This window comes from Lathyrus oleraceus, chromosome 7, assembly GCF_024323335.1.
Source record: "Lathyrus oleraceus cultivar Zhongwan6 chromosome 7, CAAS_Psat_ZW6_1.0, whole genome shotgun sequence".
Classification (NCBI taxonomy): Eukaryota; Viridiplantae; Streptophyta; class Magnoliopsida; order Fabales; family Fabaceae; genus Lathyrus; species Lathyrus oleraceus.
The window spans coordinates 181,431,556-181,445,135 of NC_066585.1; the positions used below are offsets into that span (position 1 = coordinate 181,431,556).

Consider the following 13,580-nt stretch of genomic DNA (forward strand, 5'->3'; position numbering starts at 1 on the left):
CCAAGAGCATACCCCGTACCACCACCAACAAGTAGATCATCATCAAGACACCTAACATCGTTATGCACCCAACACATCACCATATCATAGCCACCTTAGCCAAAACACTCAAAGATCTTTTAACACCAACCGTCCCTCCTCCTACTATAGCCAAGAAGCCAAAACATCACAAAACCAAAACATGCAACAACCATATGGCTACCAAACACCACAACAATCATTTCAACCTTTCCTCGACGCATCATTCACACCAATGTCTCCCTTCAATCGTCCTGGTTTCCCTCTAATAACTCAAACACAACCCAACTACTCTAGGATGGGTCATGAACTCAGCTATGGCGGTAGCTCTTCAATGCATACACAAGACGATGCAGATTTGTCTGAATATCTCAGACTATTTCCTGCAGTTGGTGGTGATGTTCCTGGGTCCTCAGATACTCAAACACCTGGGGTGAATCATCAACGTGGGTTAGGGCCACGAGTTCGGGTAGCTAGGGGATATGGGGGCGAAGATCGGTTAGGTCATCCCGGTCAACGACATTAGTCTTTTTGTGTAAACGCATATTAATATTAATATGAATTGGTCAGATTTCAAATTTTATTTAAAATGCACAATGTTTTTCAAAAAAAATTACGAAACACACACAAGTGCCAGACCAAATGGCGGCTCCTTTATAAATTAACACACATGCGCCAATTGGATTGACAACACTAGGTGCACCAGCCAATCCAATTGGCGCCACCTCACTAAGTTTAAGAGCAGACGCCAATTCAACTGACGCCACCTCTTCAAAGTGGGGTATTTTGAGAAATAATCTGAAAAGTGGGTTATTTTGCTTTTTTTTTTGAAAAATAGGGTTATTTGGGTAAAAAATTTGAAATGAAGTGTACAACTATGTTATGTTATTATTTGTATTATCGATATTGTTGTATTAACTTTGTAATAGATTTTTGAAATATTTATTTTATTGAACGTATGATTATGTGTGACATATCTATAAAATTTAATTTTATATTATTAATTTATTTAATAAATAGTTCGATCGTAGGTTTAACCGGTTGAACCAATTAAACCTTAAACCACAGGTTTCATCGCTTCAATCTCCGGTTCGATTTTTAAAATATTGGTCGTAATAGAAGTAACTCGGGTGCAAATAGAAACCCAAACAAAATTAAAATCCAATAAAATCTAACCATCATCAACGGGAGTGCGTGAAACGGAACTCTACTCGGTTTCTCATCGTCATCATCGATTTTCTTCCTCCTCCTCACTATTTCATCACTTTTCTACTGCAGAGACAACACTTTTCCTGATCCATTCCTTTATTTTCCGAGTTATTTCGAGATCGAGAGATAGAGCAACAACATGTTGGAGAAGATCGGGTTGCCACCAAAACCCTCGCTCCGAGGGAATAATTGGGTCGTTGATGCGTCTAATTGCCAGGGATGTTCCAATCAATTCACTTTCATCAATCGCAAGGTTAATCTTATTATCATTCTTCATTTTTCGATTACAACTTCTTCAAGTTATGTATGATGACGATGATGATCCGGTTATTCACCCTTTTTCGGTGGTGGGGGAAAGGGGTACTGTTAAATGTTTGAACTTTTTTCAATTAAAGAAAAAATTCATGATTTTATTTATCTCTAGAATGTTTATTTTTTTTTATGGGTATCCGTTAAGCTTATGATTCAACATTTCATATGATCTGGTTGTACTGGTTGGTTTTCTTGATATTATTAGTTAACTTTATTGTTCATAGGAAATATGAGGAAGTAGATTGGTGCTGATTTATTCCCAGCTTAGATGCTACTTATTGTAGTTGCATCAACAAGAGTAATTTCATGCTGCCAAAACTATAGTCAAATAGTTTATAAATTATATTTGCTCTATGAAGCTATAGTTAACACAGGATTTTTTGCTTCTCATTTTCCTCTAAGAAGCATATGTAGAGTTTTACAGCCTCCTATTAATTAATGTGAAGTTAGTGAGGATTAGTTTTTCTTGTGTGGTGATACTGTTTTTGTTCCACCCCTTGTGCAAAGCATGCATAAGTGGAAATAGGCTAGACTGAACTAAATTTTTGAAACCTGACCTGTATATTATATCGAACCTAACACCTGAGTTTTTTCTATTTTTTTTTTCTTCTATACAGACCTTTTTTTGATACTTTGACCAGGCCTTTTAAAAGCTTGGTTTGGCCTTAAACTTATTTAAAAGCCTATTTTGTAATAAGGTCTTTAAATAAGCAGTTAAGGCTATCATAAGCTCATAGGGTCGATATATACTTGAGTAGGTTGGTTTTGTTAGGTTTAAAGGTTTTAGAATGGTATGAAGTATTGTCTTTTTAGCTAAATAGACTTTTGAAGAACCTTGACCTAGTTTATTCAGTACATAAGTTTGGTTTGGTCTATGTTTGATGCAGACTATTCATCTATGCTGTCTCTTCATTTAGTTCTCTATGGTAACTTCATGAGAATATTAATTAAAGGGTATTTTGGAAATGATAACATTACATATGGTCAAAATTAGTTATGATTTGCTTATGTTTTAGACCACCTAATATGTACTATTTTTCACTTATCATTTAGTCCTGATGGATTGAGTCAGAAGGCCATGGATGAGTGGTTGACATATTTGCATCTCTAATTGCGCGTGTAGCTTCCCTTAGATTGGATAACTCACTATGTTTTCTATGTTATCTAGTTTTAATTGTTTATCAAACTTTAAGCTTCATGGAATCTTTGAATAAAGTAAATGAAGTATGTTTCTTAATTTCACGAGTTTATATGAAAAACGAAATACTAGGTACTTGAAGGTGATCTTTCATGTTTGCTTGTTATAATCTGATTGAACTCGAATTGAATCTTTTGTCCAAATTAAATTTTGGAAAATTTATTATTATTTTTCAGCACCACTGTAGAAGGTGCGGGGGCCTGTTTTGCGGCAGTTGTACCCAACAAAGAATGGCTTTACGTGGACAGGGTGATTCGCCTGTACGGATATGTGAACCTTGTAAGAAGCTAGAAGAGGCAGCACGGTTTGAGATGCGACAGGGACGCAGGGCTGGGAGAGGTATGTACTTCCCTATTTTTGTTAAAATCACAGACTTTCAATTTTCGACCCGTGCTTGTTTGTGTTACAGTTCACTTCTTCATTTTGCTTTCTTTGTTACTACACAGTTTCATTCTTTTGAATATTCACTCCAATTTCTCCAGGAAGCTTGAAATCAGTACCTAAAGAAGAGGATGAAATTCTGAGCCAGATTCTTGGTCAAAATGAGGAGCCCTTATCATCAGGAAAGCAGTCAACCAGTGACAAAGGTCGCAGTGGCCAAAGATCAGTTGGTGTTGGATCTTCTTCAAGTACTAAAGGATTTTCCATTCATGACGATGAAGATATACAAAAGATTATATCAAATGAAAGGATTAATAGTTTGAGTATTGATGTTGAGTCCACCACTCCTGGTGAGTTACGCCAGCAAGCTTTAGCAGAAAAAAACAGGTATAAAATTCTAAAAGGAGATGGGAAGTCTGATGAAGCCTTGAGAGCTTTTAAGAGAGGGAAGGAGCTTGAGAGGCAGGCGGATGCTTTGGAAATTCAGCTAAGGAAGGCGGCTCGGAAGAAGGTGTTGCCTTCTGAAAATGTGTCTGATATGCATATCAAAGATATTCCTGTAGAATCCGGCAGGAAAATAAAGTCACTTCCTAAGATTGATAAGGATAAGGACGATCTTACTTCAGAACTTAGAGAACTGGGATGGTCTGAATTGGATCTACACAAGGAAGATAAAAAATCAGCAAATTTGAGCTTGGAGGGTGAACTCTCATCATTAATTGGAGAAACCTTTGCAAAAACAGGTGAAGAAAAGGGCAGCAGGATCGACAAGTCTGAGGTTGTTGCCATGAAAAGGAGGGCTCTAGCGCTGAAGCGCGAGGGTAAACTTGCAGAAGCTAAAGAAGAATTAAAAAGAGCTAAAATTTTAGAAAAACAACTGGAAGAACAAGAACTCCTTGGTGATGCTGAAGATTCCGATGATGAGCTGTCAGCATTAATACGTGGCATGGATGATGATAAAGAATTTTCAAATCTGCATGATCGTGAGCATGATTTTGATTTTGATAATCTCTTGGGCATTTCTGATAATCTTGATGGTAATTTAGAAGTGACCGACGAGGATTTGATGGACCCTGAGTTGGCTGGTGCTTTGGAATCACTAGGTTGGACTGAACCTGAAAATACATTTTCCAAATCTCAAACCTTTGACAAAGAAGCGTTGCTTAGTGAAATTCAGTCATTAAAAAGAGAGGCTGTTAATCAAAAGCGAGCTGGTAACACCGAAGAAGCAATGGCGTTATTGAAAAAGGCAAAGTTATTGGAAAGGGACCTTAACAACATTGGGTCTGGTGACGATAATACCATGTTAACAAAATTCACTCCGGTTAAGAAAAGTGTGTTTTCTGAAGTTACTGGTAATGAGAGAAATAATAATCCCACTAGCAATGCCACTTCCACGGTAGCACCCAAAAGCCGGATGATGATTCAGAGAGAGCTTTTGAATTCGAAAAAGAAGGTTCTCACATTGAGAAGGGAAGGGAAAATGAATGAAGCAGAAGAAGAAATGCGCAAGGGTGCAGCTCTTGAGCATCAGCTGATGGAGATGGATAATGCTCCGAGTCATAAATCATCATTGATGAATACTGATAATGTCTTGCATTCAGCAAGTAGAAATCTGCCAGTTGAGGAAGGAAGTGAAGATGATGTAACAGATAAAGATATGTCTGATCCAACATATCTTTCACTCCTTACAGACTTGGGTTGGAATGATGACAATGATAAACCTTCTAATTCTTCGAACAAGCCTTCGAAGAAATATGATGATAATTTTATTCCAGTCGATGATACTTCTCTAAGTAAGCATTCTACAGATATCCTCTCTGAAGCACCGAGAAGAAGTAAGGCTGAACTTCAGAGGGAACTCTTGAGCTTAAAAAGAAAGGCCCTTGCTCTAAGGCGGGAAGGAAAAGCTGAAGATGCAGAAGAAGTTCTTAAAATGGCCAAAACATTAGAAGCAAAGATAGAAGAGATAGATGCTCTGAAGAATAGAGTGCAGGTTGAGGCTCATGTGAAGAAAGAACTCTTTAGTTCTCCAGTTGACACGGCAGTTGATGAAGAAAGGGATGTGGTTGTTTCAGAAGAGGATATGCAAGACCCAACATTGAATTCAATGCTTACTAATCTAGGGTGGAAGGATGATGGATTTGAGCCCATGACCATAAAAGAAGAACCAGTTAAGGAAGCTACTAGCACTGTTACGACTTCAAGGAACAAAGGAGAGATTCAAAAAGAACTCTTAATGTTGAAAAGGAAGGCACTTGCTTTGAGGCGCAAGGGGGAAATAGAAGAGGCTGACGACATTTTAAGGATGGCCAAGAATCTGGAAGCCCAAATGGAAGATTTTGAGAGCCAAAACAAGGACTCGTTACTGAATGCTTCCCTGAAAAAATCTGTTCCGTCTGAATTGTCTGATTTCCAGGAAAGACATGCAAGTTGGGGAGTTGCTGCTGAAGTCGGTAACAATTCAGCCTCATCCGTGGCTGGTTCACTTAAGAATGGTATTGAATCAGATAACCTAAGTCCTGTAACCTCTCATTTTGCAGACGATAAGCATCCAATATCTTCTGAGGTGGGTGCTTCAAGTGAAAAACTCGCAAAAAAGATGAAAGTGGAAAATATCAATGGTCATAGGTCCTCAACTGGTAATTCTATGCATATGCCAGATTTACTTACTGGTGATGGTTGCATCAGCTCTGAAATGTTGTCTAAAAAACAAAAAGAAGAATATAAGGCTGGCTCAACTGGTTCATCTCAAGCTGGTCCTACTATTCATTTGGACTCCTCAGCGAATCTCAGCCAAGACCAATCAAACACAAGCCAGTCAAATGCTGTTCCAGATTATGCTTCTCAAGATGACCATTCATTGCGTCAAGAAATTTTGGCTCATAAAAAGAAAGCACTTGCTTTGAAAAGAGAAGGGAAACTAACAGAAGCCAGGGACGAACTCCGACAGGCCAAGCTGTTAGAGAAGAGGTTGGAGGATCGAAGTGTGCAGCCAAACACCGCCTCCACCAGCAATGTTTCCAATGCATCAAATGCTGTGCAAAAGAAACAAGATTCACCGAGTGCACCTGCAAAGCCATTGACTAGTCGTGACCGTTTCAAGTTGCAGCAGGAGTCTCTGGCACACAAACGGCAAGCCCTGAAGCTACGGAGAGATGGTCGAACAGAGGAAGCCGAAGCTGAGTTTGAACTCGCAAAGGCAATTGAAATACAGTTGGAGGAGTTGGCTGCTCATGATGCCAATAAGTCAGATGCAGTAGATGATGTGATTGTTGAGGATTTTCTTGATCCTCAACTCTTATCTGCTCTGAAATCTGTCGGACTTGAAGGTCTAAGTGTTGCATCGAAAAAAAGCCCAGAAAAACTAGAGACTGTGAAATATGTTGCCAAAATTGAAAACCCTAACCAAGAGAAAATTCAGCTAGAAGAAAGAATCAAAGAAGAAAAGCTGAAAGCGGTTAGTTTGAAACGATCAGGAAAACAAGCTGAAGCCTTAGATGCTCTTCGACGTGCCAAAATGTATGAAAAGAAGCTGAATTCATTAACATCTGGGTGATGATGAGATCAAGATAAGATCGCCACTTCATGGTGCAAAGTCCTCCATTGTTTCAAGCTGCTAGTTTTTCCTTCTTTTTGTAATCTGTGGATATTCATTGTAGGATGACTAGAAGGCGCCGTATTATGTTCATAAATATTGATGAATACACACAAACACACACGAAGAGAATGAATGTTGTATTATATGTTTATTGAGGTGTTTTAATAAGGAAATATCTACAGCTGATTTATTGCAGGAACGCCATTATGCCACCATTCAGATGACACATGCTTGCCTTACCATATGCAAGCATATACATTGTCACGTTCAACTATCTGTTCTTGTGATTTCCATTTGCATGCACATATTTTCATCTGACATTAAAGACAGTAACATAATTCAAGAATATAACAAGTAACAAATAATAGTGACATGTTTTGCAACTTGTTAGTGCATTATCCTTCTACAAAGTCAAAAAGAAAAAACGCCCTTCTACACCAAAAAGTTTTGCAACATTTTTCTATTTCAGCGTTACATATAAAATGTGCTGGAAAAAATTCAATAGTTTATATGAATTTAAGCACACCTTTTTAGTTTTAATGGCATCAATAATTTGTACAATTCGTATTATTTTGCAATAATAATTTATGTGAAGTCAAGCTTGTGGAGTTCCATAAAAGGGAGATTGTGCATCGGCACATCAAGAATTCCTTGCAACCATTGCAAATGTAAACTTGTTAGTCAATTATGGCGTAAAACTAAGAAACAAAAATAATTGAACCAAACAAAATAAGAGCGGTTATAGTTTTTTCTTTTGAAAAAAATTCACTTTGTAAACAAAATAATTATTTCAAAAAGTTTTCTTCAATTTGTTAAAACTTTTCAAACAAATGAAAAGTTGAAAATATAACAATATATAAACATTAATGAGAGATTTTTTTACCAAAATAATCCATCTTTTTAAAAAAATTCTCTGATTTCAAAAAGATTCTCAAATTACCCCACTTTTAGGAGGAGGCGCCAATCCAATTGGCGTCTCCTCTTAAAAATAGAGTGGAGGCGTGTATACATGCGTTTTTGACGCCATGAGATTAGTATACAAAATGGTTCCTTCGACGAGTGACGCCATAAGAGTTGTTCGACACTTCGACAAAATGATGGTTCGACATTTCGACAGGATAGTTGCAGATGGAAAGACGTCTTTGACAAACATGAATGATGCTATAGTATTTCGACAATTCGACAGAGTCTGGAAAGGAACGTCATTTCGACGTAAAGTGTAAATTCAAATTCAAAAGAGTTGTGACGTTTGGCAGAAGACGCGTGGAAGCATCTGGCGAAAGGAAGAAAGCCAAGTGTCACAGTTTTAGGATTTTTTCATTAGTAACAGTTGTTTTATTTGTACATAAATAGGATAGTTGTCATCTGAAAAAGGTGTGAAAAATTACTTGTACAAAATTCCTGCAAATACTCAAAGTACCCGTGTGAGAGAAAAGAGTTATATCTGGAACATGTATGTGTAAACAAACACCAATTCTTTCAAAGTTTATTTTAATAAAGTCCAAAGTTCTTTACCAATTTCTATTTACTTCTACTAGTCAATTATCTTTTTGCATTTCTTCTTTCGACACTTTATGTTTCGTCAGTTATTTTCTGCCATTTATCTTATCTTGTCAAATTTACATCTATTTAAACGTTTTTTATCAACACCTTTCGACATAAAAACTTGATAAGCCAAATGAAAGGTACACAAGCCGTTCTAGAGATTTTCGAAGTTATTTAGATTTGCACATGTCCTAGGATTTGTGTGGTTGATCCTGCAAGTAACCCAATTCTACAAGTTTTGGAAAACCAGAGGTTGTTCGCCAAAATTCACCGCGAACAAATTGGCAATGCCCGGTGGGACAGTGCATAAATCTAAAATTTAAAATAACCTTTAGTCAAGTTGTTTTCTTCGTTGTATGAGATTAAGAAGCGGTAAATTAACCGTATCCAACGTAGAAAGACCTGAAAGAACAAGAGTAAGGAAAATGGCAAATCAGCCAAATAATCCAAATGAATCCATACCAGTATCCAACCCCACCCCTTCGACGGGAGGCAATGTAGGACCAATCCCTGTGTTAGAGGCTATGCCTTCGTCAACAGGGTCAATACCAACGGTTTCAATTTCGCAAAATGCGCCTAGTTCGTCCGTTAGGGCACAACAAATGCCTGTTGGGACACCTCCTCCTGTGGGAAACACTTCTAGGCCTTTTATGACAAATTTCACCATGCCTCCGCCTGGTAGGGAACAACCTTTTGGAATGCCGACTTCGGTAATGGCAAATTTACACAATTCCCCCTTATTATATTCTGATTCTATGGCCAATATGTCTTCACCATTACAAGGGTCAGGATATGGCGGAAACATGAGTAGACTAAATCAACAACAACTTTACGTGCCGCCGATAACAAATAATTCTGCGCAAGTAATTGGACAATAAATGGACGAGAGTAATCATGATATGGTCTAAATGTTGACTCAACAAGTGGGGGAGGTGTTTAATCCTCTAATACAAAACACCACCCAAACAAACCAATTGTTGGCAGCGCAGATGACGCGCATTGCTGACTTTTTTGGGGTCCCTCAAACTCGACACAGAGAACAAGTGGTTCATAACCCAGTGGTAGCGGTCCAGGAAGAGCCTACGATAAACCAAATACCGTTAGACAATCCTCAGACAAACGTCAGAAACCAAGAGGATGTGGTCGAACAACCTCGCGTCGAAATCCCTATTTCACAAGAACCTAGAAGGATAGTAGTCCAGAGAGGCCAAGACGCGGATGCTGTGTTGCAACAGCGAATCCGGTATAATAACCCGCCGGTCGAAAATAATTTAGCAGCCATGGTCGAAACGATAATGGCACAAAACGGGGTGAACATGGGATTGCAAAGGCCTAGTTATGCTTCCCTACTGTCAGAATATATTCTGCAAGAAGAACTGCCACCAAGGTGGAAAGTTCCTAAGTTCACAAAGTTCTCAGGGAATACTAGCGAGTCCACCATAGAACACGTAACACGTTATCTGATCGAAGCAGGGGAGATAGCCCGTAATAAAAATTTGAAAACAAAATATTTCCCTAGTTCCTTGACGAAAAACGCGTTCACTTGGTTTACATCTTTGCCTGCAAACTCAGTATATACGTGGACCCAATTAGAAAGATTGTTCCATGAACAATTTTACATGGGACAAACAAAAATATGTCTGAAAGAATTAGCCAGTGTTAAGAGAAAATACTCAGAACCAATAGATGATTATTTAAATAGGTTCAGATTGCTAAAGGCTAGATGTTTCACTCCGGTGCCAGAACATGAGTTAGTCGAAATGGCCGCAGGGGGACTAGATTATTCTATAAGGAAGAAACTAGATACCCAGTATCTGAGGGATATGACACAATTAGCAGATAGAGTGAGACAGGTCGAAAGGTTAAGGGACGAAAAATTCAGAGCAAATAAGAATAAAAAAGAAAGGGTGGCCTACGTAGGGGTTTTCCAAGATGATGAGTACGACGAAAACGAACCAAGTAATTTCGACGAACAAGAGATCGACTTAGCAGAACTAAAACAAGGCCCACCTTATTCATGTAAAGTACTAACTCCGTCGAACGGAAACCCAATCGAAACCAATGATAAGTTCCCCAAAAGAACTTATACATTCGACATCACCAAATGTGACGAAATTTTCGATTTGTTGGTTAAAGATGGTCAATTAATAAAACCACCAGGCGCTAAAGAACCGCCTATGGAACAACAGAAAAAGAGAGGTTTTTGTAAATACCATAATTTTCTGGGCCATAAAACATCTCGCTGTTTCCTTTTCAGGGATCTCGTTCAAAATGCTATCCGCGACAGAAGGCTGAAGTTTGGTGATAAGCCAAAACAACAGATGAGGATTGATTCGAATCCTATGCAGCCAGTCGAAGCCCATTACGCTGAACCATCCATTGTGAACATGGTGGAGGTCGAAATTGCTCCTGATGGCAATCTCGAAATGGTGGAAGCTGTTGGAAAATTCGACACAAATATCAACATGGTGGAGATTGCTGATGATCTCGCAAACCATAACGAAGTTGAAGTTACTGAAGGCTTTGACGACCAGAAAAAGATGGAAACTACTGAAGGTTTCGACAAAAAGGACAGTGACAATACTGCCGAAGATGGTTTGGTTCGACAGGACGAGAATTGGGACTGCTTGGGACAACCAAGTGGGAAGTACAGTTATCTCGTGAAATACAATGCGCCGACAAGTTCTCAGATCGACATCAACACAATCCAACCAAGCGGTTGGGGAGATGTTCCCTCAGACAACAATGAAAAAATATCTGAAACAATTGAGAATCCCCCTATTATAAAAAGGAAGGTTACTGAAGACCTCACCATTGAAAACAAGGCCACTGAAGGCCTTGATTTTGATCAAATGAAGATAGGTGATGTCTCAAACTGCGTCAACACTATGGGGCCTTTCAGTGAAGAAGTCACAAAAATCAAAGCGGAAGCTATTAATGTCCCTTTGAAGCCTGTGGTCAGTGGAATTCTGCGTAGGGTAATGGAGGACCCCAAAAGAAACTGGAACAAATGCTGTTGCAAACATGGTCCCAGGAACATGTCTTGGTGTTGCTGCCCAGAAAAGGAGTTTGACCAGACACCAAGAGGTGTCGAAGTCGAAGAAGAAAGACTCATTAGAAAGATGAACAAATTAAGCATCGCAGACGAACGAAATGTTGGGATAAACATGGTGGAAGTATCTCAGGGAGATCAAGCTGAAACGGGTGAAGATCGCCGTCGAAAGGAGTACTAAAGGATAGCATATCCTAAAGAGGAGGAAAATCTAATAGAATTCATCAAGAGGTGCCAGAAGATGAGGACCGAAGTGATGTTATGCCCACGCTGTAGTGCAATCTTCGACAGAAAGGCAGCAACCAACTTGGAAGCAGTGATAAAGCCAAAAGGAAAGAGAATTGGGGGACAGTAAGATATGACCCAAGGAGAAGTGATCACCACCAGTGGAGGCATGGAGAGAGACGCCATAACACCTATAAACCATCAAACAAAGCAACGGATGACAAATGGGTTCAACCCATTAGAGATGCCCAAGGGCAGAAAAAATGGGGAAAGTTCGAGGTTCAGAGGGGCGCTTCAATGGAAGGAAAGAAGGAAATGGAGAAGCATAAGCCAAGACCATATCCTTCAGAAAACTACAAAGGAAAAAACCCTATGTCAAGATCCCAATGGAGAAGATTCCAGAGGCAGAAGAAGGCAGAAAAAGAGGCTGCAGAAAAGAGCATGAATGGAAAAGACACTAACAACAAAGATAAAGCAGAGTCTAGTAACAATCGTCATATAATGAGCAGAAAAGAGACTTCCCTCCAGATAAATCCTGACAGCATTGTCGAACCAGTGGCGTCGAAAGAGAAGATGCAGGAAGACGACGAAATAACTGACAACTTCGAATCTGACTCAGAAGCATCCTTTAATGTGATCTGCAATGTGGTCTCTATTCTCCCTAGAGATTATGATAGAGTCATGGAGTTCGAAGACGAAGAAGACGAGATGGAAGAGGAAACAATGGCACACAGGCCCGTTTGCTACTATGTCATGAATAATGGATGCGTCAAAGAGCAGAACGCTTTCTTCGAAAGGCCAGATGATTCCATGAAAGCACATTTGAAGCCTTTGTTCATAAAAGGAAAGGTGGAGAATGTTGGCGTGAATAAGATACTAGTAGATGGCGGAGCCGCAGTAAACCTGATGCCTCATTTCATGCTAAAGAAGATTGGGAAAGATGATTCGGACGCAAAACCTCACAACATGGTGCTGTCGAACTATGAAGGGAAAGTAGGAACCACTATGGGTGTCATCCAAGTGAATTTGACTGTTGGAACCATAACAAGGCCAACAATGTTTATGGTCATTGCTTCAAGGGTGAACTACAACCTACTGCTTGGAAGGGAGTGGATTCATGGCGTAGGAGCCGTACCCTCTTCAATGCATCAGTGAATAGCCATACGGAGGCCAGACGGGATCGTCAAAAACATTGAGGCTGACCAAAGCTATTTCATGACAGAGATAAACAACGTCAACAGTCAAAGTTTCGACAAGAACCTGGCTCACATACCTCCATCCAGCCCAACCGAATTCGACTTAAAGGCAACGGACAACACCTACTGCTCCATGTACCTTCATCCTACACATGGTTTCCAGTGGGACAAAGAAGTAATTGGCGAATCTTACATGTGGGGAACTACTCATATAGCGCCAACAGGATGGGGAAGCGAATTTGACGATGACGAGTAAAGAATCAGCGCTCGAAAAAATTACGGCTTACATAGCCGAAAACAAACTCAAAGAGGCCCTTGAGGCTGAAGTAAAATACATAGCTGTCGAAGCCAACGAAGAAAATTCCAACAAACAATGTCCCCAAAGAGACGTTGCAGAGGATCATGATAACAACCAAATGGGCGAATGGCAACACCAAAAGCTTGACGCCATTTATGACGATGAACCTCTAGGGTTTGAAAAGGATCCAGTGTCAGCTAACGAGAAGATGGTGGCGCAGGATCCATTAGAAGAAATAAACTTAGGAGTGGGGGCAGAAAATAGACCAACCTACATAAGCGCAAAAATGGACCCCCAGTTCAAGGTCGAAATAATCCAGTTGCTGAAAGAGTTCAAAGACTGCTTCGCATGGGATTACGATGAGATGCCTGGTCTAGACAGAAGTTTGGTCGAACTGCAGCTACCAATAATGGAAGGAAATAAGCCAGTAAAGCAGACTCCACGACGCTTCGCACCAGAAATTCTGTCGAAAATAAAAGTAGAGGTCGAAAGACTTCTAAAATGCAAGTTCATCCGCACAACCAGGTATGTCGAATGGATTGCAA

The 13,580-nt window shown here is 39.6% G+C and overlaps 1 protein-coding gene across 1 annotated transcript; it reads left to right on the forward strand.

Annotated features, from left to right (window-relative positions):
* Nucleotides 1–1,167: 1,167 nt before the first annotated feature.
* On the forward strand, nt 1,168–6,914 carry LOC127100669 (uncharacterized). The gene is made up of 3 exons (XM_051037919.1): nt 1,168–1,480; nt 2,914–3,076; nt 3,220–6,914. Exons 1-3 carry the CDS (start codon nt 1,367–1,369, stop codon nt 6,675–6,677), a joined length of 3,735 nt encoding a protein of 1,244 aa, XP_050893876.1. The 5' UTR covers nt 1,168–1,366; the 3' UTR covers nt 6,678–6,914.
* Nucleotides 6,915–13,580: the final 6,666 nt, after the last annotated feature.